Source organism: Pangasianodon hypophthalmus, chromosome 22 (assembly GCF_027358585.1).
Source record: "Pangasianodon hypophthalmus isolate fPanHyp1 chromosome 22, fPanHyp1.pri, whole genome shotgun sequence".
In the NCBI taxonomy this organism is placed as follows: Eukaryota; Metazoa; Chordata; class Actinopteri; order Siluriformes; family Pangasiidae; genus Pangasianodon; species Pangasianodon hypophthalmus.
This window is the reverse complement of record NC_069731.1, coordinates 17,251,186-17,275,642: the sequence shown is the minus strand read 5'-3', so window position 1 is coordinate 17,275,642 and position 24,457 is coordinate 17,251,186. Positions and strand designations below refer to the sequence as shown.

The 24,457-nt window shown below is 37.7% G+C and overlaps 2 protein-coding genes across 5 annotated transcripts in view; one reads left to right on the top strand and one right to left on the bottom strand.

Annotated features, from left to right (window-relative positions):
- The first annotated feature begins 1,149 nt into the window (after positions 1-1,149).
- On the top strand, positions 1,150-14,427 carry vill (villin-like). Of its 2 annotated transcripts, none has more exons than XM_026938293.3 (20): positions 1,150-1,275; positions 3,625-3,707; positions 3,898-3,972; positions 4,140-4,333; positions 4,422-4,530; positions 5,315-5,425; positions 5,563-5,768; positions 6,728-6,806; positions 6,892-6,990; positions 7,106-7,259; positions 7,341-7,441; positions 7,561-7,698; positions 7,927-8,085; positions 8,670-8,849; positions 9,130-9,275; positions 9,394-9,538; positions 9,794-9,982; positions 10,121-10,189; positions 12,610-12,864; positions 14,060-14,427. In XM_026938293.3, the coding sequence occupies exons 2-20, from the start codon at positions 3,636-3,638 to the stop codon at positions 14,171-14,173; spliced, it is 2,595 nt and encodes an 864-aa protein (XP_026794094.3). In that variant the 5' UTR covers positions 1,150-1,275; positions 3,625-3,635; the 3' UTR covers positions 14,174-14,427. The 2 variants fall into 2 exon arrangements, with proteins under 2 accessions (XP_026794094.3, XP_026794095.3); XM_026938294.3 differs by having other exon boundaries at positions 1,186-1,275; positions 3,600-3,707.
- An 829-nt stretch (positions 14,428-15,256) lies between these two features.
- plcd1a (phospholipase C, delta 1a) overlaps positions 15,257-24,457 on the bottom strand; it is a 32,955-nt gene continuing 23,754 nt past the window's right edge. For all 3 annotated transcript variants that reach the window (XM_026937977.3, XM_034297855.2, XM_026937976.3), the window contains exons 9-15: positions 22,060-22,206; positions 21,300-21,456; positions 19,583-19,699; positions 19,046-19,224; positions 18,036-18,171; positions 17,782-17,931; positions 15,257-16,466 (exon numbers count right to left, since the gene is read on the bottom strand). In XM_026937977.3, coding sequence (XP_026793778.3) covers positions 16,378-16,466; positions 17,782-17,931; positions 18,036-18,171; positions 19,046-19,224; positions 19,583-19,699; positions 21,300-21,456; positions 22,060-22,206 — 975 coding nt within the window. In that variant the 3' untranslated portion in view covers positions 15,257-16,377. The remainder of the gene's footprint in view (positions 16,467-17,781; positions 17,932-18,035; positions 18,172-19,045; positions 19,225-19,582; positions 19,700-21,299; positions 21,457-22,059; positions 22,207-24,457) is intronic.

Here is a 24,457-nt window from a genome sequence, read left to right as displayed (position 1 = left end):
AATGCTTTGTGTCCTTTCACTTTCCTCTAAAAGTAACTTGCATGTATCCGCACTCTCAGTTTTATTCAGGTGCCTCGGAGCTGCTTAATGGCTAGACATTTTTTCCAGCACCAAAGTTGTATCAAAGGCTAAACACTTTCTGTTTATGAGCAGTTCATGAACATCTGCTTTCTACGTGCCTGACTGAGTCTCCTCCCTAATTTAGAATACTTTTTCCTGACTAGCTAGATGATATAACTTACATTACAGCAGCTATCAACAGTCGTTCCATTGCCTCTCTTTATTCTCTCTTTTCAAGTTAATAAAACAAAAATGCAGTTTGTCACGTTTGCAAACTTACATTTACAGCTTTACCTCTGATTGATACAAAGTGCTGACACTGGAGACTCCTTCCATACATGCTAAATAAATGTCTCACAACAGATATCAACAATGTCCAATTACAACAATTGCATGTTGTACCTTTTTTAATCCGTTCATGTGGTGCATCCAGCATACATCACACTTTGTAAGTTACAATAGAAACAATAATGTATTAGAATAAGATATTTAATATAAATCTTGCAGTCAGAAGTTCTGTCAAAGCTGCTGTTATAGAAGTTTAACCAACGCCTTCTGACCAATCAGAATTCAACAGTGCTGCAGTATAAATTATAATCAGTGATTTCTGAGGGGGTCAGTGGAAAATACTTAATGCTGGAATGGGTTCCTATCGGCAACAAATTAAAAACAACTGCCTCATGGTCCCATAAAAGTATGAAATTGATCGTTAATTTTCAGGTAGTATAACTAGTATTACAAAGTTGATGAATTAATACAATTATAACCAAGAAAATGTGATTTAGTGGAAAAACAGAACAAGAAAAAAGCATCCTATTAATATTCTATTTTCACAATTTTAGAAGCCGGCCTGCTAGCTTCTGCTAAAACAGCACAAATATTGCTTTATATTTCTTTTTTACTTCACTTTTTTCATGCTATGTTTGTCGTTCTGTGTAATAATATAATAAATATTTTATGGTGATGTCTGGAGGTTTCATGGACACCTACATATGCACTATTTTCTGTACAATAGAGGACAATAGGGCTTCAAGCTTTAGTCCATATAAAGACATTTAAGGGAGCAGTGTGTTTGTGGTGTGTGCTCACCTGGGTGGAGTGATGGACAGAAACACACCCAGGTTTACACACAGAGAACGGGAAGCAGCCACAGTGGGGAATCGATTATACACGCTGGTTAACACACGTACAGCTGAAGTGAACAGCGTTAAAAAGGTAAGAAATGCTGTGAGATATGAAATATTATGAAATATAACAGACATGACTTCACACTGATTGGTGTGTTCAGTTAGAATAAGAATAATGAGAAATGACTGAGTACATGTGAAGATATTCATGCCTGATGATGCATCTATGATGCTGAAGTGCTAGACCACACAGCTATATTATGTTCTACCTGTAAAGTGTTACTGATTTGACTTTGTAATGCTTTAGTCTGGGTTTTCTATACAAATGTTTCTGTACGAAATTTTACCCAAAGCTTGTTTTATAGCATTTTTAGTATTAAATCACACTATCTTTTTTGTATAGTCTTTCTAATGTTCATATTAATCAGAAATGGCTTGGAATTTGTTTTCATAAAGCGATGTTCTTTGGAAACGGGATTTACATGAAACGAAGCCATGCAATTCATTTATGCTTACATAAACGCATGTAAATTGTATTGTTAGGCTCTATGTCAATATGCAGTGTTGACTAATTGAAACTCAAAACCAGTCTTTCTAGGCTTGGTGTACAAAGAACATCAGAAAGAAGGTCTGTTTGCCAATCCATTGCCGAGTGAAAGCAGAACTGTGTATTTAATGAAACATGACACATCTCTTAATGCGTTAAAGAGGGGGGTCATAATTTAGAAAAATCTCTTCTAAATTCAGGAGGATAATCCTAACAGAGAAACTTTAGTCATCATTAATGTGTTTGATTCTGAGTCATAATGTTACAAAAATAACTTTCTGAAATGTTCTACAAACTTTTTATTTAATAGTATTTTGCTTCACAGTGCAGATAGAAAGCTGATCATAATGTTCCCAATTCTTAAAAACCACATTATTAATAACATTAACCGAAAATGGGCAAGTAAAGTATGATGAGTTATTGATAATGAAAAAAAAAGCATTATTTAAAATATTAAAACAAAAAATGGACACTTTATGTATGTGAAGCTATAAATAACATTAACAAAAAATTGCTGAAATAATGTTTGTAATGTATGTAGTGAAAAAATGACACCAGTTCTTAGTTGGCGTTTCCCTTTATAACTGCCACCAAACTATTTTTTTATCCTTTATCTCACAATTTTCTCATTGTTCTTGATGTTATAACTGTCACTATACACTATCTTGTTTATATGTTTTGAATCGTTATGTTGTTACAGGACACGCCCACTTTTTTGTAAATTGCATTGCAAAAAAATGAGTGGTGGTGCACCTTTTTGACCAAACAGAAAACCATGTTAGTCTTATATCAGGATAATGTGCAATAAACTACAGGGTGTTGCAAAAGTCTCCATACATATTATTAACAGTCGTCTCTCTCACTCATGGTGAACCCGTGTTAACACATCTGGTGTTATGCGTGTAATTGCATTTACATCACAACCTTGTGACAGTTTCCCGATCCGGCCATAAGAATAATTTCAATACGTTCTTCTTTTGTCAAAGATATTCTTAAAGACTATCTGAAAAATATAATATAAACTAAGTATGAAAAATTTTGGAAGACATTTTGCTAAAAAGTGTTATATATATATGGAGACTTTTCTGACACCCTGTATTTGTTTAACTATTCACATTCTTTTCATCTGCAAGAATACAAGCCAAACTCATAAAATCACTCCAATACCAATTATTTATAAGGTGTCAGAAGCTGTGTTTGTTCTTCATGAGTAAACCCTTTATCGGCTCTGGCCTTCCACTGCATTTGGGGCGGCGTCTCCTACATCCTGTTAGAGGAGCAGTGTAGCATACTAACACACCCAGCCAGGTTAACCATCAGTTGATAGGTTGCTCAGCAACTGACATACTTCTGGTTTTATATGTCAACCATTTTATTAGCAGTTAATGTGAGCTTTTAGATTGAGAGGTAATGGTCATGACCTGCCTGAGTGCCTGTACATTGTCTGGAATTTCCTTAACACTGCGTTTTATTTTGGTGCCTTGTTCAACTAAAAAAAAGCCAAAGAGCTATTATTCAATTGAATAAGTCATAGTTTTTTTTAATGCAATGTGGCATAGCCACCTGTTTTAGACATTATTCAGTTTTGATTGACCTGGATGATTAAAAAGGTCTATTGATAATTGGATCCTTTAGCAAATTTCTGCATTTTAACCAATGTGAAGTCTTTAAATATTCCAAGACTTCCTGTTGTATTAATAAAATGTTTAACGCTTCTTTTCTTTTAAAAATAAAATGTAACAAAAATGCCTATTGGTTGCCCAGAAGAATAGGAATGAATTTGCATATGCATACACAGCTATATACCCTTATATGTGAATAAAACTGAACAACTTTGAATTATTTATTTGTTTATTTATATACAGTTTGACCTTTGACCCCTTCTCTCAGGATACAGCAAGATGACTGAAACCGTGCTGGACACATTTAAAGGCATCAAATACAAGCCTGGCCTACAGATATGGACTATAAATGTGAGAGAAACACTGTCTTTCCTAATCTGCTGGTTACTTTGAGACATAGACCAACATCTTTTGAGGTTGTTATTGCAGTTAGTGATAACTTGAAAGAGAGACAAAGCCTATAGGAGGTTTGGTTGTTCAATAATGGTGTGACACTTTCTTCTTCTCTGTCTTGCTCATGTGTGTCTCTGTTTTTCCCAAGGATATGAAAATGGTTCCCGTGCCAGAACAAGCTTTCGGGAATTTCTTTGAAGGAGACTGTTACATGGTTCTCTATGTGCGTATGCTTAGACATTTCATATTTTGCTTTTTCTGTAGAAGATGTTCTGCTGATAATGCTCCAAGATTGACACAGAGTCTTGATGAAATGTCAAAATGAATCTTGGAATCTGTCCCTGAATACTCCAATTCGAGGAATTTTTTCTTTGTGTGTGTGTGATTAAGGGAGGGCCAGAGAATGCTCGCTCCATGGACATCCATTACTGGATAGGGAACAGCTCCTCTCAGGATGAGCAGGGGGCCGCGGCCATCTACGTAACGCAGCTGGACGAAAGTTTGGGCGGCAGCCCAGTGCAGCACCGGGAGGTTCAGGGCTGTGAATCAGCCAAGTTTAAAGGTTACTTCAAAAAAGGCATAATGTGAGTAAACTTTTAAGGAGCAGGTGAGGATCAGCAGAGTAGATATCCACTTCCTAGATAAAGTCCATGCTTTCATGTTTATCCTCAGATATAAAAAAGGAGGTGTGGGGTCAGGGTTCAAACACGTCGAGACCAACGTCTATGACATTTTGCGTCTGCTGCACGTCAAAGGCCGGAAGGATGTCACTGCCATGGAGGTTGCTGATGCTACTGTTAACCTTATGTCTTGTCTTGTCACTATAAATATATATGCATGCATGGATGTTAACAGAAATGGCAAAAGAATTCAGTACGGGATAGCACTGATGATTGATAATAACCAGATAGGGTAAAAGTACACAAATTCTTTACTCAAAAGTGCAATTACTTATCTAAATGAATTCTCTGGTAAAAGCTGAAGTACAGCTTCAAATTATTCACTCAAGATAATGTAGAAAAATGTAATCTCCTAAATTTAAAGCACCTCTTTTGCCAAGGAATTCAAGGAACACAGTAAACCCTTAGCTAAAGCTAACTCACAACAGCTTTATTACAAGTAATTTTATTTATTTATTTATTTTGTTTTTCTCAAATGTCAGCTAGCATGATATTAGCTCTAAAGATACAAAGTGTTTGCTGAGCAAAAATACTAATCTTTTGCACATGCTGTTCTGCCCTCATAAGCACAGTCACAGAAAACAATTCTAAACACCCTACACAAAACAATACGGAGAAAATATTTTGCTGTGTTTGTGTATATTACCCCTGGCTATGGAAACTGTGAGTCAGTTATTCCATATTAACTATGAAATATGAATTATTCTTATTGTACTGGCTTTGGCAAATGAAAATATTAGCAGACTGTACTTCATTGTACTTGTAGGACAAGGATTTTAAATGAGAAATAGTCAAAATGTTAGACTGAGTGGAGTGCTTATTATGTCAGCTTGATTGTGTAATATTTGAGCTCAGTTTGATTCTGCGGGGTCACACCCCCCCTAGGTGGATGTGTCCTGGACGAGCTTCAACACTGGGGATGTCTTTCTGCTGGACATGGGAAAAAACATTGTGCAGTGGAACGGCCCTCAGAGCAACAGACAGGAGAGATTAAAGGTAAAGTGAGATTCATTTCACTCCTTTGTTCGTTTAACTAGACTTCTGTGCACTACTGTGAATTACCCCTGGTTAACCTTTTCTGATAAATGCACTAATACTTACCTTGTGCAATTCTCTGCCCTTTTACTGCATAGGCATGCATGCTAGCTCAGGACATCAGGGATAGAGAGAGAGGGGGGCGAGCACAGATCGGAATAGTAGAGGGGGAAAAAGAAGAAGACTCCCCTGAACTGATGAAGGTCATGATATCTGTGCTGGGCCAGAGGACTGGACCACTGAAAGAGGCCGTCCCTGACGACACACCAAACCAATACCAGACTGCTAATGTCAAACTTTACCAGTAAGCATGCTCATTAATTTTTTCAAATGATGTGTAAATTCATTTGTTGTTTTTGTAATTATTGCTGTGTTACTTGCTTTCAAAATAAAATAAACATTCTAGCTGGGATTGTGGGGATGTGGGATGTGGAATGTGGAATCTATCTTGGAATAAGAATAACACCTCAAGTTAAAGGCAGCGGATTCTGTTTCCTGCTCTTTAATGAGAGTATTTTCCTGCTCTTCCACAACAGCATATTCCTACTCCTCCACAAGGGTATATTCATCTCTTTCACAAGCATATATCCTATCTCTTCCACAAAGATATATTCCTTCTCTTCCGCAAGGATATATCCCATCTCTTCCACAAAAGTATATCTTATCTTTCCCACAATTTTATATCCCATCTTTTCCACAATAGATAATGTTTTATTTCTTCCATAAAGGTATATACCATCTCTCCCTCAAGGGTCTGTTCTATCTTTTCCACAAGGGTATAGCCAATCTCTTCCATAAGGGACCATCTAATCTCTTCTACAGGACTACAGTATGTCTCTTTTTTGTACAATGATCTTGTACAATGACCCCAGCTTTTCCACAAGAGTATGTTCCATCTCTTTCTCAGGGGTATGCCCCAGCTCTTCCAGAATTGTATATTCCATGCCTTCCAGAAGGTTATATCCAATCTGTTCCACAAAGGTATATCCCACCTCTTCCAGAAAGGTATATCCCACAAGGGTATATCCTATCTTTTCAACAAAAGTGTATCCCATCTCTTCCACAATGGTATGCCCCATCTCTTTTACAAGGGCATATTCCATCTCTTCAACACAGGCGTATTTATGCTCTTCCACAACGATGTAATCCATCTCTTCCACAGGGATATATGCCATCTCTTTGCCAAGGGTGTTTCTTGCTCTTGTTTATGCTCTGTTGTTGCACTCTTAATTATGTTATTGCCTAATTACTTTATGTTTATAGGGTATCAGATGCCAGTGGTAAGCTAGTAGTACAGGAGGTGGCTTCTAGTCCACTGACCCAAAACCTTCTGCAGTCTGATGTGAGCAAGTCTATCTCTATATCTTAGTCACTTTGCCTTTGTTCTGTGTGCCACAGGTACTAAGCCTTTGTTATCTCTCTTTTAGGCCTGCTACATTGTAGATATAGGAGGTGTCTCTTTGGCAGTGTGGAAAGGAAAGAAGGCTAGTGAACAGGAAAGGCGTTCAGCCCTTCAACAGGCAGTGGTAAGCTCTTTATGTGTGAAGATTTAAAAATACATATTTATTAAGTCTTACAATTTTGCATCATAAGATTATGAATGATTTATTACCATTACCTCATCAAAACGTTCCCTCTCAGGGATATATAAAAGCCAAAAGCTATCCCCCCACCACTCACGTGGAAGTGATGAGTGAAGGTGCAGAATCCGCCATGTTTAAACAACTCTTCAAGTCTTGGAAAGAGGCAGGCCAAACCCAGGGCCTGGGGAAAACCTACACCAGGGGCAAGATAGGTATCCAGTCTATTAGCAAACGTCTGTTACAAACCTGCTTGTCATGTATGGTTGTCTGTGTATTGATTTAATGTCTTATAGCCAAAGTAGACCAGGTGAAGTTTGACGTCATGGAGCTTCATGCTGAGCCTAAACTGGCTGCACAGGAGCGGATGGTGGATGATGCTTCTGGAGAAGTACAGGTGCAGAGGAATACACACAAACAAATATACACCACAATGCTAAAATGAGTCATTTGTAAATGTTTACTATATGTACTATTTAACATTAACAATAGTTGTACTATTTAACATTTACTCAGATTTGGCGTATAGAGCACATGGAGCTTCAGGAGGTACCACCCAGTACTTACGGGCAGTTTTATGGAGGAGACTGTTACCTAGTGCTCTATACCTACAACAGAGCCAACAAACCACAGTACATCCTCTACATGTGGCTGGTGAGCAACCCGAAAATAATATACCAAACTATAGCAAACGTTTTGGCCAAATGGACATAAACCTGAAATCTTATCACTTGTATGCAGGATCTTCTGTGGACAGATGTACTTGTCAGCCTTTTAATTCAAACCTCCTATGATCCTGAAATGCTTATTATAGAGAATTGTGGAAAACCTACCATTCTCTATACAGCTAATATGAAATGTATGTGCTCATGTATTGTCCAGGGTCGTCATGCCACACAGGACGAGATAACAGCATGTGCATACCAGGCAGTGAATGTAGATAACAAATATAATGGAGCTCCTGTTCAGGTCAGGGTGACCATGGGCAAAGAGCCACGCCATTTTCTGGCCATCTTTAAGGGAAAACTCGTCATCTATGAGGTAAATAATACATATATGGTTATATAATAATGAATGTAGATGTACAGTAAATGTGCTGTCCTTATTTACAATTTCCATGCAAGTGACAACCTTATCATGGAAAAATATACTGTAGTTGAAAAAGTACCTTAAAATAGCCTGCTTTGCTCTACATTAAACTGCATACATTTTTATGGAAATTGTATCAGTTATGCAAGAAATATGACAAGCATATTTCACCCAGCCATACTACAACAGGGTGATCAAAGAGACTTATACATTTTCATTTAATGTTGTGAATAAGGCTAACATCTGGGCTGGGTGGGATTGGCCCTTTATTTTATTCTTAGTTTATTCTTTTACCAATTAATAATAAACCACACAGTAGTGGGACTGAATGCCATACACCTGTACATCATTGCATCTGTAAATACTGTGTGTATTTATATATATCCAATTGATATTTCAGCACCAGTTAAAGAACTCATCATAGCAGGGACTATAGTACGTGTCCTATAAAACCGGTTTCTGTGTTATGGAGATAAAGATGCTGAAATGAGGTATTTTTCATCAGATGTTCTAATGGCATGTTGGTTTGTTCTAAGGGTGGGACAGGAAAACCTGGCGTGGTAAACCCTGATCCCGGGGCCAGGCTCTTCCAGGTTAGAGGAACGGATGAAATGAATACCAAGGCTACAGAAGTGCCAGCCAGAGCCTCTTCTCTCAACAGCAATGATGTCTTTCTTCTGAAAACAAAGGACGTGACGTACATGTGGTATGGCAAGGCAAGTATTCAGAGTCTTTCATTTAGTTCTCATTGTTTGAGTAAGGAATAAAACATGACAGCGTGTGCTGGTATAGGGAAATGATCAATGATGGGTGGTGTGATGCGGCCCAACATGAAGCCAAGTTACTTACCGGCCTCTTTTTTTCAACTTAAGACAAAAAAAAAATCTTCTGACCAATCAGATTCAACAATTCAACAGCACCATAATGTAATAGTGAAATAACGTGTTGGCATGTAAGGTCTTTTTTCGCCATGTCTGTCTTCGTGTGTATGAATAGGGCTGCAGTGGTGATGAACGGGAGATGGGGAAGACTGTGGCTGACGTACTTTCAAAGGAGGACAAGCAGATTGTGATGGAGGGCCAAGAGCCGGCACAGTTCTGGGTGGCCCTGGGTGGAAAAGCGCCATACGCCAGCGACAAGAGGTACCTCATGACATCGGTTAACGTAACATCGGCACCTCTTAACCTCTGTATGTACCGCTAAAGGTGTAAACATCAGGTGCTTAATAAATCCTGTTTGCATACCATTCACCTCCACCAGGTTTGAGAAGGCGGTGCCATCGCACAGTCCCCGCCTTTTTGAGTGTTCTAACCAGACGGGCCAATTCCGTATGAACGAGGTGGCTCATTTCACCCAGGACGACCTGGATGAGGACGATGTCATGCTGCTGGACACCTGGGATGAGGTTGGTTTGTGTGAAGCCATGTTTTGTGCCTGATTTTCATGTGGATTTTTTGCTTTGGTGGCAGCTAAATAAAATGGCATGGCATTTTCAACACAAACCAAAAACAGCTAGATGGCACATCATATTAAGAATAGACAGAATGATCTCACTGATGTTTTTCTGTAAGCTCTTCTTAGCATTTCAAAAACTACAGATAATACAATAATATAACCAGTCAGGAGAAAATTGTTGATGTGCTCATCATATTCTTCACAGATTTTCCTGTGGATTGGCAACTCTGCCAACCAATACGAGATCCAGGAATCTCACAACAGTGCATTAGACTATCTGAAGACCCATCCAGCAGGCCGCGACCCTGATACCCCCATCATCTCAGTGAAACAGGGCTACGAGCCGCCTACGTTCACAGGATGGTTCAACGCTTGGGACACTCACAAGTGGAGTGTGAGTGCGTGGAAAACTGGAACCAGACACTAGAGGGCACTGGCATTGAGTTGTTGTGTAGACCTTAAAGCTTGTGATTGCTGTATGTCACTTTCCAGGTGTGTTTCCTGAGAGAGTAACTGAGTTTGTATTTTTCAGGGCGGTTTGTCATATGAGGAGATGAAGAGTAAACTGCCTGCCTCAGGATCAGTTTCACAGATCACTCTGGTATGTTATCTATCTGTTCAGAGCAACACAGAACTGCTTTGAGGAATCAAAACTCTCAGATAAATCGGTGATAAACAGTACTATCGCTTATCACTGGGGTGGAACCCTTAAGGGTACAGTTTTGTACCTTTAGCATGGAGCTTTAACCTGGGACAGTGAACGTAGCATTGTGGTGAAGCAGCCTTTTGTTTTAATGCACCAGAAATCAGAAACACCTTAGCAGTAAACATTTGTCAGACTTCACTGATCACTGATTTGCAAAATTAACTAGTTTTTATTATTAATTTTTACATAACTTATATAAACTTTAATTATTGCACTTTTACTTTGTTTGTATCGACACTAAAATTAAACATTTTCTGTATTTTATATTATTTTCTTTCTCTTACTGCTATTAGTTATTGCATTATTATTATTATTATTATTATTATTATTATTTGCCTATCTTGCTATTTTATTTAATTTTTTATTTTATTTTTATTGCCTTATTATTTGCCCCTTTTCCTATCTTATCTCATTTTCAATACCTTTTGTTTCCTTATTTCTCTGTTTTTTTTTTAATATCTATATTTTAAATACATGAATATTATTATTAACAGCAGGACAGCAGGTTTTAAGGTCTAACTGCATAGGAATTAAAGTTATTTGCTGTCTCACCTGAAAGATATTATATTATTATATATTATATTAAAGATAGAGAAGAAATTCCCTCCAGTGACAAGCTCAGGTACAGTTTAGTTCCCCTTTTTTCCTGAGAGTGTAGATTAGCATTTTACTGCCACCTGTTGTTCTACACACACTTGAGGGCAATAGATTACATACATAAAGACGTTCGAACCTCAATTTTTCACAACTCCACATATTTCACCTTACCATACATTTCATGTGTTAAGTAAATTTGGTCATAATAATAGCTAAGAGATAGTGTTTCAGCTTTTATTTACTATATTAGATTTTCACTGGGTCATATGTTTACATACACTGTTAGTATTTGGTGCCATTGCCTTATAAATGCTTGAATCAAACTCTTGGGGTTTTCTTCCTCAAGCTTCTCACAGCTTTGCTGGATTTTTTGCCCATTCCTCCGCATAGAACTGGCGTAACTCAGTCAGGTTTGGAAGCCTCCTTTCTGGGACATACCAATTTTTTATGGGATTCAGGTCAGGGCTTTGTGATGGCCACTCTAATACTTTCACTTTGTCATCTTTTAAGCCATTTTGTTACAACTTTGGAAGTATGGTTAGGATCATTGTTCTGCTGGAAGACCCAGTCACAACCAAGTTTTAACTTTCTGCCTGATGTCTTGAGGTTTTGCTTCAGTATAGATCACAGAGGCAGTACATAATCCTCCTTCTTCATGATGCCATCTATTTTTTGAACTGCACCAGTCCCTTTTCCAGCAAAACACCCCATAACATGATGCTGCCTACACCATGCTTCACAGTTGGGATGATGCTCTTCGGATTAAAAGTCTCACCCTTTTCCCTCCATACATAGCGCTGATCGTTATGGCCAAACTGTTCTGGTGATCACCTGCAAATGTCAGTCTGGCTTTTTTATGCCAGTCTTAGAATACGGGCCTCTTTCTTGCATGGCCATGGTAATGTTGGACTCTCTTTTTTGGTACCTGATGCCTTCTGCTCCTTCGCCAGTTCCTTTGTTGTTGTCTTGGGGTTCAGTTGAACCTTTCGGACCAAAGTTCCGAAGTCCTCATTCCTGGGAGTTAATTTGTGCCTCTGTCTTAAACGATGCAGTGTCTGTGAGGTCCCATGATTTTTTTTACATTTTTTACACTGAATTTATTTTACATTGAATTTTTTGAACAGATGCTCATGGTAGCTTCAGTTGCCTGGAAATTGCTCCGAAGGAGGAACTGGACTTGTGGAGGTTCACATTTTTTTAAATTTTTTTTTTTTTGAGGTTTTGGCTGAGTTGCTCAGATTTCCCCTTGGTATCCCAAGGGCAAAAAGGCACGGTCTCTAAAGGGAGTCCTTTGAATAAACCCACAGGTACACTCCCAATTAACTCCTAATTATGGCAATTGGCCTATCAGAAGCTTTTAAAAGTCATTACATCAATTTATGGAATCTTCCAGACTGTTTAAAGATACAGTCATCTTGGTGTATGTGAACTTTTGTCCCCCTGGAATTCTGATATAGTGAATTAAAGCTGGAATAAATAAAGTCTTTAATCAATTGTTTTAGAAAATGCCGTAATTGACTTGCTGAAAGAAATGTATGGTAGCATGAAATGTGTGGAGTTGTAAAAAACTGATATATATTTAGCCTTGGTAAACTTTTGGCCTTAACTGTATCCAATGTGGATGCACATATTTGAGCTGATATCAAATTGTTAAGCTCCTAACTGTAAGCTTCTCTTTCTGTCTGCGTAATATGAACCTAAACAAAATTTCCTTGTAGAGTTTGAACAACACAGTCTTGAACAGGAAGTCAGTGGGTGGAGACGTGCCCAGCAGTGCCCCTGGAGGACCCATCACTGAATTCTCCTCTCAGAACTCCAAATCCCAAAATCCTCGACCCCCCACGAGCAGCGCCGGCCCACGCGTCGATATGCCTCATGTTAAAGCTCAAAGCTCAGCTAATTTGAGTCCTGAACAGCTGATCAATAAGAGTTCCAGTGAGCTTCCTCAGGGAGTGGACCCCAGCAAGCGAGAGGTGGGTAATGAGGAACAACAATGTTCCATAGAGTGAGCTAGTAAATCAGCTTTAATGTTTTTTTTTTTTTTTTTTGCGTAAATCACCTCAGACTTTCTCGTGTTAGGTTATTGTAGTACAATAAATCAAGACAAGGTCAGTTTCAAGAGGGAACAGTATAGTATAGCAAGTTAATAAGAAAATATCTTTAAAGTAACTTTAAGTTCAAGTAAAGTAAATTTTATGTAAAAAATAAACCTAAATGATGATGAACTATGGGTAAAAATGGGTTAAAACTAGGTTGCATTGAATATAAATATGATTATTTATTTATTTATGTATGTAGTAAGTTTGTAGTAACAATAGATTAGCCAATGAAAATCAAGGATGCTTGTGCTGAAACCTATAAAGCTGGCTTTACGTTCTACAATTTTTGGCCTGATTTTGCTTTCACGGACAAAAATCACACACTGTGCTGTATATAATACTTTGGTCAAGAGTTGAGATCTTAGAATGCATAATTTGATGTGCTCACCGGCAGCCGATTGAGTGCCATTGGCATTGTCAGAAAATTGTGATTAAAATCTGGATCTCGAATCTGCTACGATGCCCGTCTGAAAGCGACCAATTGGAGGATGGTGTAGGATTGTGCAAAACTCACAGAACATCTACAAATATGGTAGAGGGGATGGAGAAACATGAAAAAAACATGCTAATGGACAGAAAAAAATGTCTTCGTTACCTCAAGGTCACGTGAGAATGGTCCAGATTATACTGATTGATGACGTAAGCAGAACGTAGTCATTTTCTTTAATCGCAAGTCTATTTTTAAATTGCATAACAGCTTGTTATCACACAGTCTGTTAGAGAATTCAGTCAAGCTTTTATTGAAATCATCTTGTACAGTGTGACAAGTAATAATTTTTTTAAAATGCTGTAATTGCATAGTTTAAAACTTTAGAATTATAGCACAAATGTCACCCACACATTTTTTTCCCCAAGTAATATTTCAAAGAAAGGTAAAATTAATGACAAATACTTACATATAAAACCCCAACTGCGTCACACTGTTATGCTCCATCTTCCCACGTGCCAGGTTTAATGGTCATTACACACAACATGCCCAAAAGCATCCTTTCTCATCTATGTTCTCTGTGTTCCCCTCCCTTTATCCCTGTCCTCTGTGTTCTTCCCTGCCATTTAATGTATGTTTCAGGAGTATCTGAGTGATGCAGACTTTGAAGGTCTCCTCGGCTGCACCAAAAATGATTTCCAGCGCTTGCCGAAGTGGCGTCAGAGTGACCTGAAAAAGAAAGCTGGGCTTTTATAATTAAAAAAAAAACTGAAAAGAAGCCTCTTTCTCCTAATGGGCATAACTGGCTAAAATACAAAGAATACATTAGAAACATTCTCAAAAATGCTTATCAGATAAACATCTAATAATATTACTGCGACATCAAATCAATATAATTGAAACAAATATGTGTTTTTGAAAATTTGCTTGCAGAAATGCCTTTTATATGCTTTTTGATAGCTATGACATATTTATGCCTGAGAATAAATGTTTGCTGTGTGTAAATGCTACCATCTGTGTTGCATCTTTGCTGTGTAAAATTACTGTATATGTAGACCAGGCTGGAAAAAGTATTCAGACTGTTATCTGTATCATTTCCCAATCTGACACAGGGTTAGTTTATTCATGCCTGAGGTGATAACAGACAGTTTCAATGTGTAAATTTGGACGCAGAATAAGCACAACTTACACATAAAATATAAAATACTAACCCTGTCCTTAACCATAACCTTTGTAACTTGTATACAAATTGGATGGAAATGAGAATAATCAATAAAGTAAGAAATTAGGAGCAGTAGAACATATATGACTTGTTACATTAGTGTATTTAGATTTCAGTCCCATTTGCTGCAAGTATCTTTGTCAGAAATTTAATTCTAAGTTATTTTTCAATATGATTTGCATCAAATTTTCTTCATTCCACTAAATAAATTTGCTAAAACTTCCTTAAAATCTTTGGAAAACTCTTGTTGCTACAGATTCTCAATGGGACATGCAGCATAACGAGCACAACCACTCTCTATTTCTGTAGATTTTTAAATTACGAAAGTTTTCTGTGATTTTCTTGTATCTATTTATCTATAACGTGCACATAATGTTTCGTGATTTTCTTGTATTCTTCAGCATTCTTCAGCTTTAACAAACTTTTCAACCCCTTTGCCAAAAAAGTGGCCCAACTGCAGGATGCTACCATCACCAAGCTTTACTTTTACCATAGTGTCAAATAAGAGATGCATTTGAGTTTCACTTTTATCTATAAGATAACAATGTTTTTAGTGATAATGACTTTGACGTGCCACTTGACGTAAGACTAATGAACAAAAACCATCATGCGCAAGATCCTTTTTATGTTTTATTTAGATGTTTTGTCAAAGAGTAGTGACTTTGAAGGATATTTCATTAGTGTCAGTGAAGCTGACTTGCTTGGTCCTATTACAATGAGAATAAACAATGACAGGTTTAACATTTACAGACTGAGTTGAACAGATTATCACCACATATAGCAGAAAAATATAATATTTAGAGCAGTCAAATAGTGATACAAGCATTACAGTTTAACAATGCACAGTGACACAGACTTGACAACAACATGACATGATCATAAAATTCTCGGACGTTAACCTTAAACTGGTCAGCGGTGCAGGAAACACAGTGCTTACTCATAATAATCATAGCTCAGGAACAGGATTTGGCCCCTGTTAACTCATAAATCATAAATGAATATAAAAAAACTGGAAGATTTAGAGATAAATTACATGTCAACTAAAGACCCTATAGCAAACTTAGCAAACAGACATTATTTAGAGTTGTGCTTAAGAAGCAGACGTTTCTTATACTAGGAATGATTATTTCAAAAAATAAAAATTAAAAAAGATTCTGCACAGGACACCCCATGTCAAATTCCTTCTTATAATTCCTGACGTTTAGTTTTGAATGTTTTTCCAAAATAAAGTAGTTTAGTGTAATGTAAATTGTTCATGTTCCTGTATATTATATTTATCCTGTTAAAAAAAGGAACAAATATTTATAGACAGTGTAGTGATGTGTGTTCACTTTACATTAAAACCTAATTGATAACTCAAAATAAAAGTTTTCAATTGCACGTGCACACTAACACACAGCCGGACACACTCACATTGGAGGTTCTTCACAATAAATCTTTACATTTGTATTTAATAGGAAATAACAGTATTACAAATTGTCATTTCACAAGGAGGTAAAAGATAAACTCTCTTTTTAAATGAAAAGTTTACACAGTGACCATTCCCTCCACATTTTATATAAATATATTCTGAGAGTTTCCTTAAACGATCACTTGATCTCGCTCAGAAGCGAAGTCTCCTTTAACCCAGCGTCTCTGTATTTCATCACACGCATACACGTCTTTCTTGCTCTGTATTAGAGGGTCTGCTTTTGGGACTGTGGAAAAGGTGATTGCTCTCAGCGCTGTTCGGTGTGCTTTACGGGTCCATTACCATGATGTGGACGAACAGTTTTGCTGAAGGGATGACGTCGTGGCTTTTTGTGAGCAGGGGAATGTGGCGGTATCCTGCGGAAATGGAATGGGGTTCGTGAATTAAAATTCCACATTACACTCATTCATGTGCCAGACCATCTAATTCAAGGCACATATTTAAAGGAGCAGTTTGTACATTTTTTAGAGCTTTCTGCTGCTATCCATCCCACCCCATTGTATCTGCTGAAACTATTCTGAGGACTCTTAGAGCTAAGCAGTTGACTGAAGGTAGAGCTAATTTCAGGGCCAGAAAATTAAAAACAGAAGCATGAAATTAAGAAACTAGCTTCAGCTGTTGTCTGGTGAAATTGACAGTCAGTTTTTCTAAGGAATCTTAAGTTCTGTGATCATTATATGTCTAGAAACACTTTTAAATGTTACAAACTGCACCTTTAAAGCATATACCTGTTGAGAGATAAGAACCATTTTCAGGTCACTAGCACATGGTCTAGGGAATTCACCATCAGTGAAACAGGAAGTATTTATACCTCAGTGAAACACAATGTCATGGATGACCGCTTAAGAGCTCTTATTAACATTAAGGTGAGCTGAAATATAAATGGGAATATTCCGTTACATTTTGTTCATAAGAATTTCCGATGATTGCAACACATCTGGCTTTACTTACACAGAATAAATTTACTTCCATTAATGGTAAGATTTCATTCATGCTTTCAGTGAAAGAAAAGAAAGATTTTCATGACCCCCCCTTTTTTTTTAACCCGTCTTTACCAAGGGTGCCAATAATTTTGGAGCAGACTGTATATAAAATTAGTATATTAGAATAGAACAAAGACAACATGTTTACACTGGATAGAATAATAGCTATAAATATATTAAAACATTACAAACAATTATGGGGTAGTGTTATAGATAGATAGGTAGATAGATAGATAGATAGATAGATAGATAGATAGATAAACATGAACATGAAGGTACAATTGCTAACTCTCTCCTGAATGTTAACCTATACGAATTTTCTATTCTAATTCAGTCTGTAAATCATGCTGCACTATATAATAAATATTTCAAGCTATGTTTTCTGTCCATTCAAGTCTTTTATTACACAAACTCAGTGGCCATTTTATTCCGTCCCTGCAGCTACACCCACTGGTTTAGGTTTTAGGTCAACGAAACCTTTAACACGGGTCACTTTGTAGGTGTACGACTGCTAACTGTAGCCCATCTGTTGTTGTGCATGATCCAGTAATGGTCACTTTTATCTAACACAGAAACAGCATGTGTTTTAATGGATTTGACGAAAGAGAAGGGCAAAAGGTCAAATCCATGACATCATGACTAGTTTAGGTGAAAAATTAACTAAAAAACTAAAAAGGTATGAGCTTACCATTCTGCATGCTGGTAAAAGGTAGCGTGTACTGCCCAATGAAGTCATTGTGTGACGCAGCGTCATAATCCTCCACCATGAAACGCACTAAGGCCAAATCCGGCACGTTAATGGTGAACGTCATGTTTTGATTCCACATTGGATTGAAGCCTGCAAACAGAAAACATGACACAGGAAGTTAAACAACATTCACGAATGCATCACATGCAACGCAGTATAAAATATCTCAGTGCAGACTTGCTAATGACACTTGCCGTTGTCGTTGATGTAGGTCGTCTGTGCGCTGGCTCGGTCTGCTGGCACTCCGTAAATCTCCACCTTGACAAAGGGATCCACGATGGACTTGGGTTTATCTTTGTTCAGTTTGGGAAGTTGCTGTGCTGAGATGACCTGAAAGAAAACAGGACAGCGTTCACAGTTTATTGACCTAGAACTGAAATGTACCCAATTTCTCCCTTAAGCCAAATGTGTCTGAACAGTTCAAACACGTTTGGTGTCTGAAGCTTCCTTTTGTTTTAGTTTTTTTCACTCTGATTATGAGCTATGAGTTTGCCTTTCTTGTTAGCAATATTAGCCACGTAGCTACAGTGAAACCCTAAAAAAAAAATTTAAAAATTAACATAAAAGAATTTGGATACCAAACGTCATGTTTAGCTAATTGATTAAATATGGGATAGAGGAAGATTGCATTAAAAATTCCATTAAAGCAGGAAAAAAACATTTGCTTTTTCAGTAAATTAATTTAGCAGTGAGATCTTGAGAAAAGCAGCTTGAGACTTGTAAAAGTAAAAGTATTCACCCCCCCTGAACTTGTCCACATTTTATTATGTTACAGCCTGGAACTGAAATAGACTTAATTGGGATTATATGTCATGAATCTACACAAAATAGCCTGTAAAACTGAAAAAAGCAATAGAATTTGCAAAATTCTTTACGAAAAAAAAATTAAGAAAAATGTAAAAGACTGTGAAACCCCTACATCAGGGGTGACATAATTAACTAAATGGAATCCACTTCTGTTCAGTGTACATTCATGACATATAATCCTAATTAATCCGAATTATTTCAGTTCCATGATGTAACATAACAAAATGTGGAAAAGTTCTCTGGGTGTAAAAACTTATGCAAGGCATTGTATAATTTACTGACAAACACCACCACCTGCTGGACAAAGCAGGCAGTACAAGGCAGGAAATAACCACAAATGGTAAATGCATAAAAAGCAGTGTCCAATATATCCAATATATATGAAATAGATAAAGACCATGACATGCAGGATCTTCTTCCTGATCCAGCCTCGTTCTGTGGGCATGTTGGGGTCAAACTGAGAGTCCGGGTTCCTCATGAAAACAGGCTTCAGGATGTAGCCGCACTTTCCGTTAGGCAGGAATCGTCCTTGGTTCAAATCCATCTCCTTGCCGCTAGTTTGGAAGTTCAGAGCCACTGTTCAGACAGGCAAAAAGTGTTATATATAATATACATATATATCTCGAAGACAAACAAACCATTTTCTTCCTCAGCACACAGTTTGGTGTCAGACTCCCATTTGAATCAGTTTGCATAATTAAAATGTATTATATTTTACAAAGTTGCTTATGCACAGTGGTTTGCTATGATACTAACAATGTCATCTGAGGTGACTCTGATGATTAAACTGGTATCTATATCTATCTTCACTTTGCTCTGTTAGCTTCATAGCAAACATCAGACACCAAACACACACCAGGGATCATGGAGACACTGTGTACATTTCTTTTTTGCTTTAAGGAAGGAAGACTAGTAAAATGCAATAAAATGTCACCGATTTGGCAGCCTGCGTTCCACATCATCACAGGATTGTAGTTGGACGAGTCTGTCCGGGTGCCTGCAGGGTAAATTCTGCTCAGCTTGTCCATGTTGTGGTGGATGAATTCAGTTGCTGAAATACAAAGAACAAGCAGACTGGTTAGGGATCAATTTAGGGCAGATGCACACAAGACAATGGGTATCTTTTTATATCTGTACATATTTTCTTTTCACACCTTTAACAAGCTTTTTTTTTGCCCTTTACTCATATCAGAATGAAAAAGGGTCCCTGGAGGACTAGTGATTAGGCCTCGGCGCTCTCACCACTGCGGCCCGGGTTTGATTCCCACCCAGGGAACCTACCCTAGCCACTGGGGTTGCATAAACTCCCAGAGCTGGTCCCATGCCCAGAAAAAATTGGGGAGGGTTGCATCAGGAAGGGCATCCGGCAAAAAAAACTGTCAAAAAAAATCAAATATGCGGACCAGTGATCCACTGTGGCGACCCCTAACGGGAGCAGCCGAAAGAATAACAACAATAACTCATATCAGAATGAAACCATCAAAGGCCCAGATCAATATAATTTTTTTTGTACAATTTTCCTTCAAAAAGTATCAAACTATGCAAATGAGGCACTAATTTACATAATTAAAAAATAAACTGTTAACACATGGAGTTTACTCAGAATGATTGTGCAACCGGTATGGTTTACTCATTTTACATCAACACTGGGAAACAAACTCTCACTGTCTCATGTCATATTTTACAATGAATGGTTTTGTAAATACAGCTAGCAAACTGGACATCATTGGCTTAGTAATGAAGGCAAATAGCAGAGCCCATGTTCCTCTAGATTTTTGGGTACTTTACATCCAATCTGCTGTATTAGTACCAAAACTAGTTTGGCCAAAACTTCTAAGTAGTTGCACGTACTATGGTGGAGTATGGAGAAGATTTCCTTCCTAGCAGTATTATGATAAAACTGAGGGACGTTTATACAGGAAACTAATGAGATAATCAGCAAAGGGTGTGTGCAATTAGTTAACTGGCTTGGCTCAGAGTGGGCCGTGCCTGTTGGCGGAAGTTTCCAGAAACTGTGACAACCTAACTAGGTAAGTTTTAAACTAGGCTCATTCCATTAATTATTGCACATTATATAACAGTTAGTTCCAGTCCACTAATTTGATCGAGCAGCGTTACAAGAGTGCTTATATTTACTATAACTGCACTGGGACGTTTCACAAAAATAAACAAAACATTTGGCCATGTTGTGTCCGAAATGTCAGTTAATCGAAATGAATTTCTTGTTTCTAGAACTGTTGTATAAAAATGTTGATATTCAGTATAACTGTACTCTTGCTTGTGCGATATTGCTTAATTAGAAACTTAATATCTCTCTCAAAAGAAATCAAAAATGTCCAGAAATTTAAATTTACTCACTTGTAACGTATAATTGAATATTGGAGTTACCAAAACAGATTAAAATCAAATAAAAATCTAATTGCACTGTCAGTCTTACTCCTGCCAGTAGGCTGAGACATTTATGGTATGGACTGACTGAAGGCATGATGTGATGCTTATGTAACATAGCTGGTGTGGATTCAGGGTAAGTATAAAAGTTATAGATGGAAAATATCCTAAAATCTGAAAATGATGGTTAAATGCATTTGTGCCTGTGGTGCATGACCTTAAAGTACACACAGAACCTGGTTTATATACAGCAACCGAATTACCTGAATTTTCTGCCAGATTCTTGGCTTTGCTCTCCTTGAAGGAGGACATCTCATAGCAGGCCTGTTTCTCACGTGAATGCTCGAAGCTGTTGAAATGGACACTCTTGCAGTAGATCACCAGGTCGGACAGCTCTTTAGCAAGCTTGATCTTTTTTTTCTAAATAAAAAAAACATGCAACAGTCAATTTTGCACTTTTTTGGTTTGCTTTTCAAATGAAAAATCAGGTGGCTTATGGATGCTGATTATGTCTCAAACCCGGTCAAGCTCAGCTTCCTGTATGCAGAACTGATCTATTCTATACATCATGCCGACCCTGGCACACCTCTACTGCTGTGGCTCACCTCGCCCTCCAGATTCATCCTGAAACCTCTTCTGCTTGGAGCTTTATGGACTTTCTGATTCACTTTCTGCCTTTGTGGATGGTAAAGATTTACACATCCTAAAAAAAGTTCCTGTCAAAATTTCCTTCTTTCTTCAGGGGATAATGTCACCTGGATACTGTAGATTTGTACCTAAGAACTGCTGCTGTAATCATAAATCTGTGCATCCAAGGATGCTTATTCACTTATCTGCTCACACTTATCAGCTCACACTGAACACAATTAATACTGTTTATCTTTACTCCCCTAACATGAGTTCCTTCCTCGTGTTGTCTCGAGGAGTTTTTCCTCACCGCTGTCACCTCTGGTTTGTTCATTAGGAATCTAAATCTACATCCAGATTTCTGTAATGCTGCTTTGATAGTATGTGGTGATCCACCTTAGTTTTGGTCTCCTGTTCGCCCTGTTTGGCTTCAGCGGCTTCATCTTCTTCAGACACGCTGTCCACATCGTCCGTGTTGTTGTTAAATGCTACGTCCAGCTTGTTGAGGCGTTTACCTTTAACCAGGATCCGCCCCTTTAATTCCTGCAAGCAGAAACATTTCGTTTGTGCTAATAAAATTTCGTTTTTCAGGCTATTATTTTCACACACTATAGATGTTCTAGACACACTATACATTGCTATAGATCATAGCAAACTCTAGAGTGGAAATGATGTAATGTTTGCGTGCAACACTGGAGGTATGTCCAAAACCGCAGGGTATTTATTGTGAGAAATTTGTCAAGTCATAGTGATGCCTGAAAGCACAGTGGAGAACATCCAGAGCTCTGATGAAATCCTACAATGCCCTGCTTAGGGCACTAGACACTAGACACTAGTGTTCATAGAAAGGAGAAAATCAGGGGGGAAAAAAGATACCCATAATGCACTTTACTGCTTTTGAAATAAATAGGGAACAGGACACCATTTTGGACACTTCATAACCATTTTATACCACAAAACAAAAAGGCCAATACTGATTCTCAGATTTTCCACTAATTCCTTGCATGATTCTACACACAAAGTGTCTTTCGTCAGTCTTAATTGAGATCCTGACATATTCTTTCTGCAGCCTTGTTGGTTTTTATATGTTCTTTCTGATTGGTGGTACATCATGCTTTTCTCACAGAGCACTCAGCTAGTGAAAGATTGGGTGCAAGGGGGCAAAACATTTTCATAGTTCACTTTTCCTGTGTTATGTTCGTTATTGGCAAATTGCCTTAATTTTCTGAAACTTTCAAACGGTTTACTTCCATACTCCTGGCCTGTTCCTTTACAAAATGACAAATTATTCTCTGTTTTTCAGAGATACAGCAACACAAAAGCCCTGTTCACATCTTTAAAGGTAAATGCCAGTGAAAAATGACTCCTTGCTCCTCCTCTGTGTGTCTGTTTGCTTTCGTGCAACCTCTTTTTTCTTCTGCAAAAGCATTCCAATCCCGCCCTAACCCCTGAAGGAAATTAGTAAGAATGCAGGACTACTTCCAACTACCAGACAGAACTCACTCCGAGCCAGAAAGTCTCTCTGAAGCTTTACTTCACAAGAAAAAAAAAAAACAATCCCTCTGGTCTGTATTACAGCAACTCAAACTCCGTCCAAGCCCCGAACCTCAGAGTATATGCTAAACTCCACTATCACCACTAAGCCCACATTTGACCAAAACTCCCTAGTCTCACATTTTTTAATAATAATAACCTTTAGCTGTACCACAGCCTTCACCAAATATGGAGCTTTTTTGCCCCCTGTTTAGAGTAATGCCAACAGCGCAGCACTACTAACCCTGAATCACTGCTTCCACTGAGCATTATGATACAAATGTGGGAAATTAAAGAAACAGGAAGTTCAAATATATAATGAAGAAGCCATCTGAGGACAGTAGGAAGTCAGGAACAGGAAAGGTGTTGTTTTTTGAGGTACTAACCACAACCCAAACACTGAAATCATACAAGCAAGCGTGTATCAAAGATTTATAGTCAGGGAGCTTATTTAATCTCTAGTTTAAATAGTTCTTACATCCCAAGTTTTGGAGAATGTAAACATTGTGCACGTGTCTGTATTTCATTTAGTAATACTGTAAGCAGCACATGTCCTAAAAAAACAAAATTCTTGTTTTTCTGTTTGCTTGTTTTTCTTCCACTACAGTGCAATGACTTTTGCTGGCCTTTAAAAGCACGTCCTGTGGTGCTGGTATAGAAAAATAATCAACGACAGATGGTGTAATGAAGAATTGTTACCCCCCCCGAAGTTGATCATTTTCCTAAAGCAGCATGTCCTGAAGTGTTTTATTCCTCTTATACCGCAGCAATTTGTCAACGATTATAATTTTATATTAATTAATATAATGACGTTGTACTTTTTATCCATTTATAGTTACATTTAGTGTTGTGGAACATCCATGAAACAAGTTCCCGTTATCCTGTTCCTGTTCTAGGGTTACAAGTGTCTTTTTTTCTCTCTGTTGAAATTAATAAGACAAAAACTTTGCCACTTGTCATTAGCGTTAGCATGAAACCACCAAGCCCCCCTGACTGTTAGAAATGCTGAGACTGAAGACTCCTTCCAAAAAATCCTAAATAAACACTTCTTCTTATAGAAATCTACATTAATGACAATTACACGTGTCTTTTAACCCATTTTTGTTGAGCGTCTGCTATAGAAAATTAATCAACATCTTCTGACCAATCAACAGCGTGTGATATAAATAATATTAACCAGTAATAGGTCATGATTTTGCTTCCTCTCCCCACATTCCCAGCTTTCATCAAGCAAAATTCTCTGGGCCTGCTTCCCTCAGAA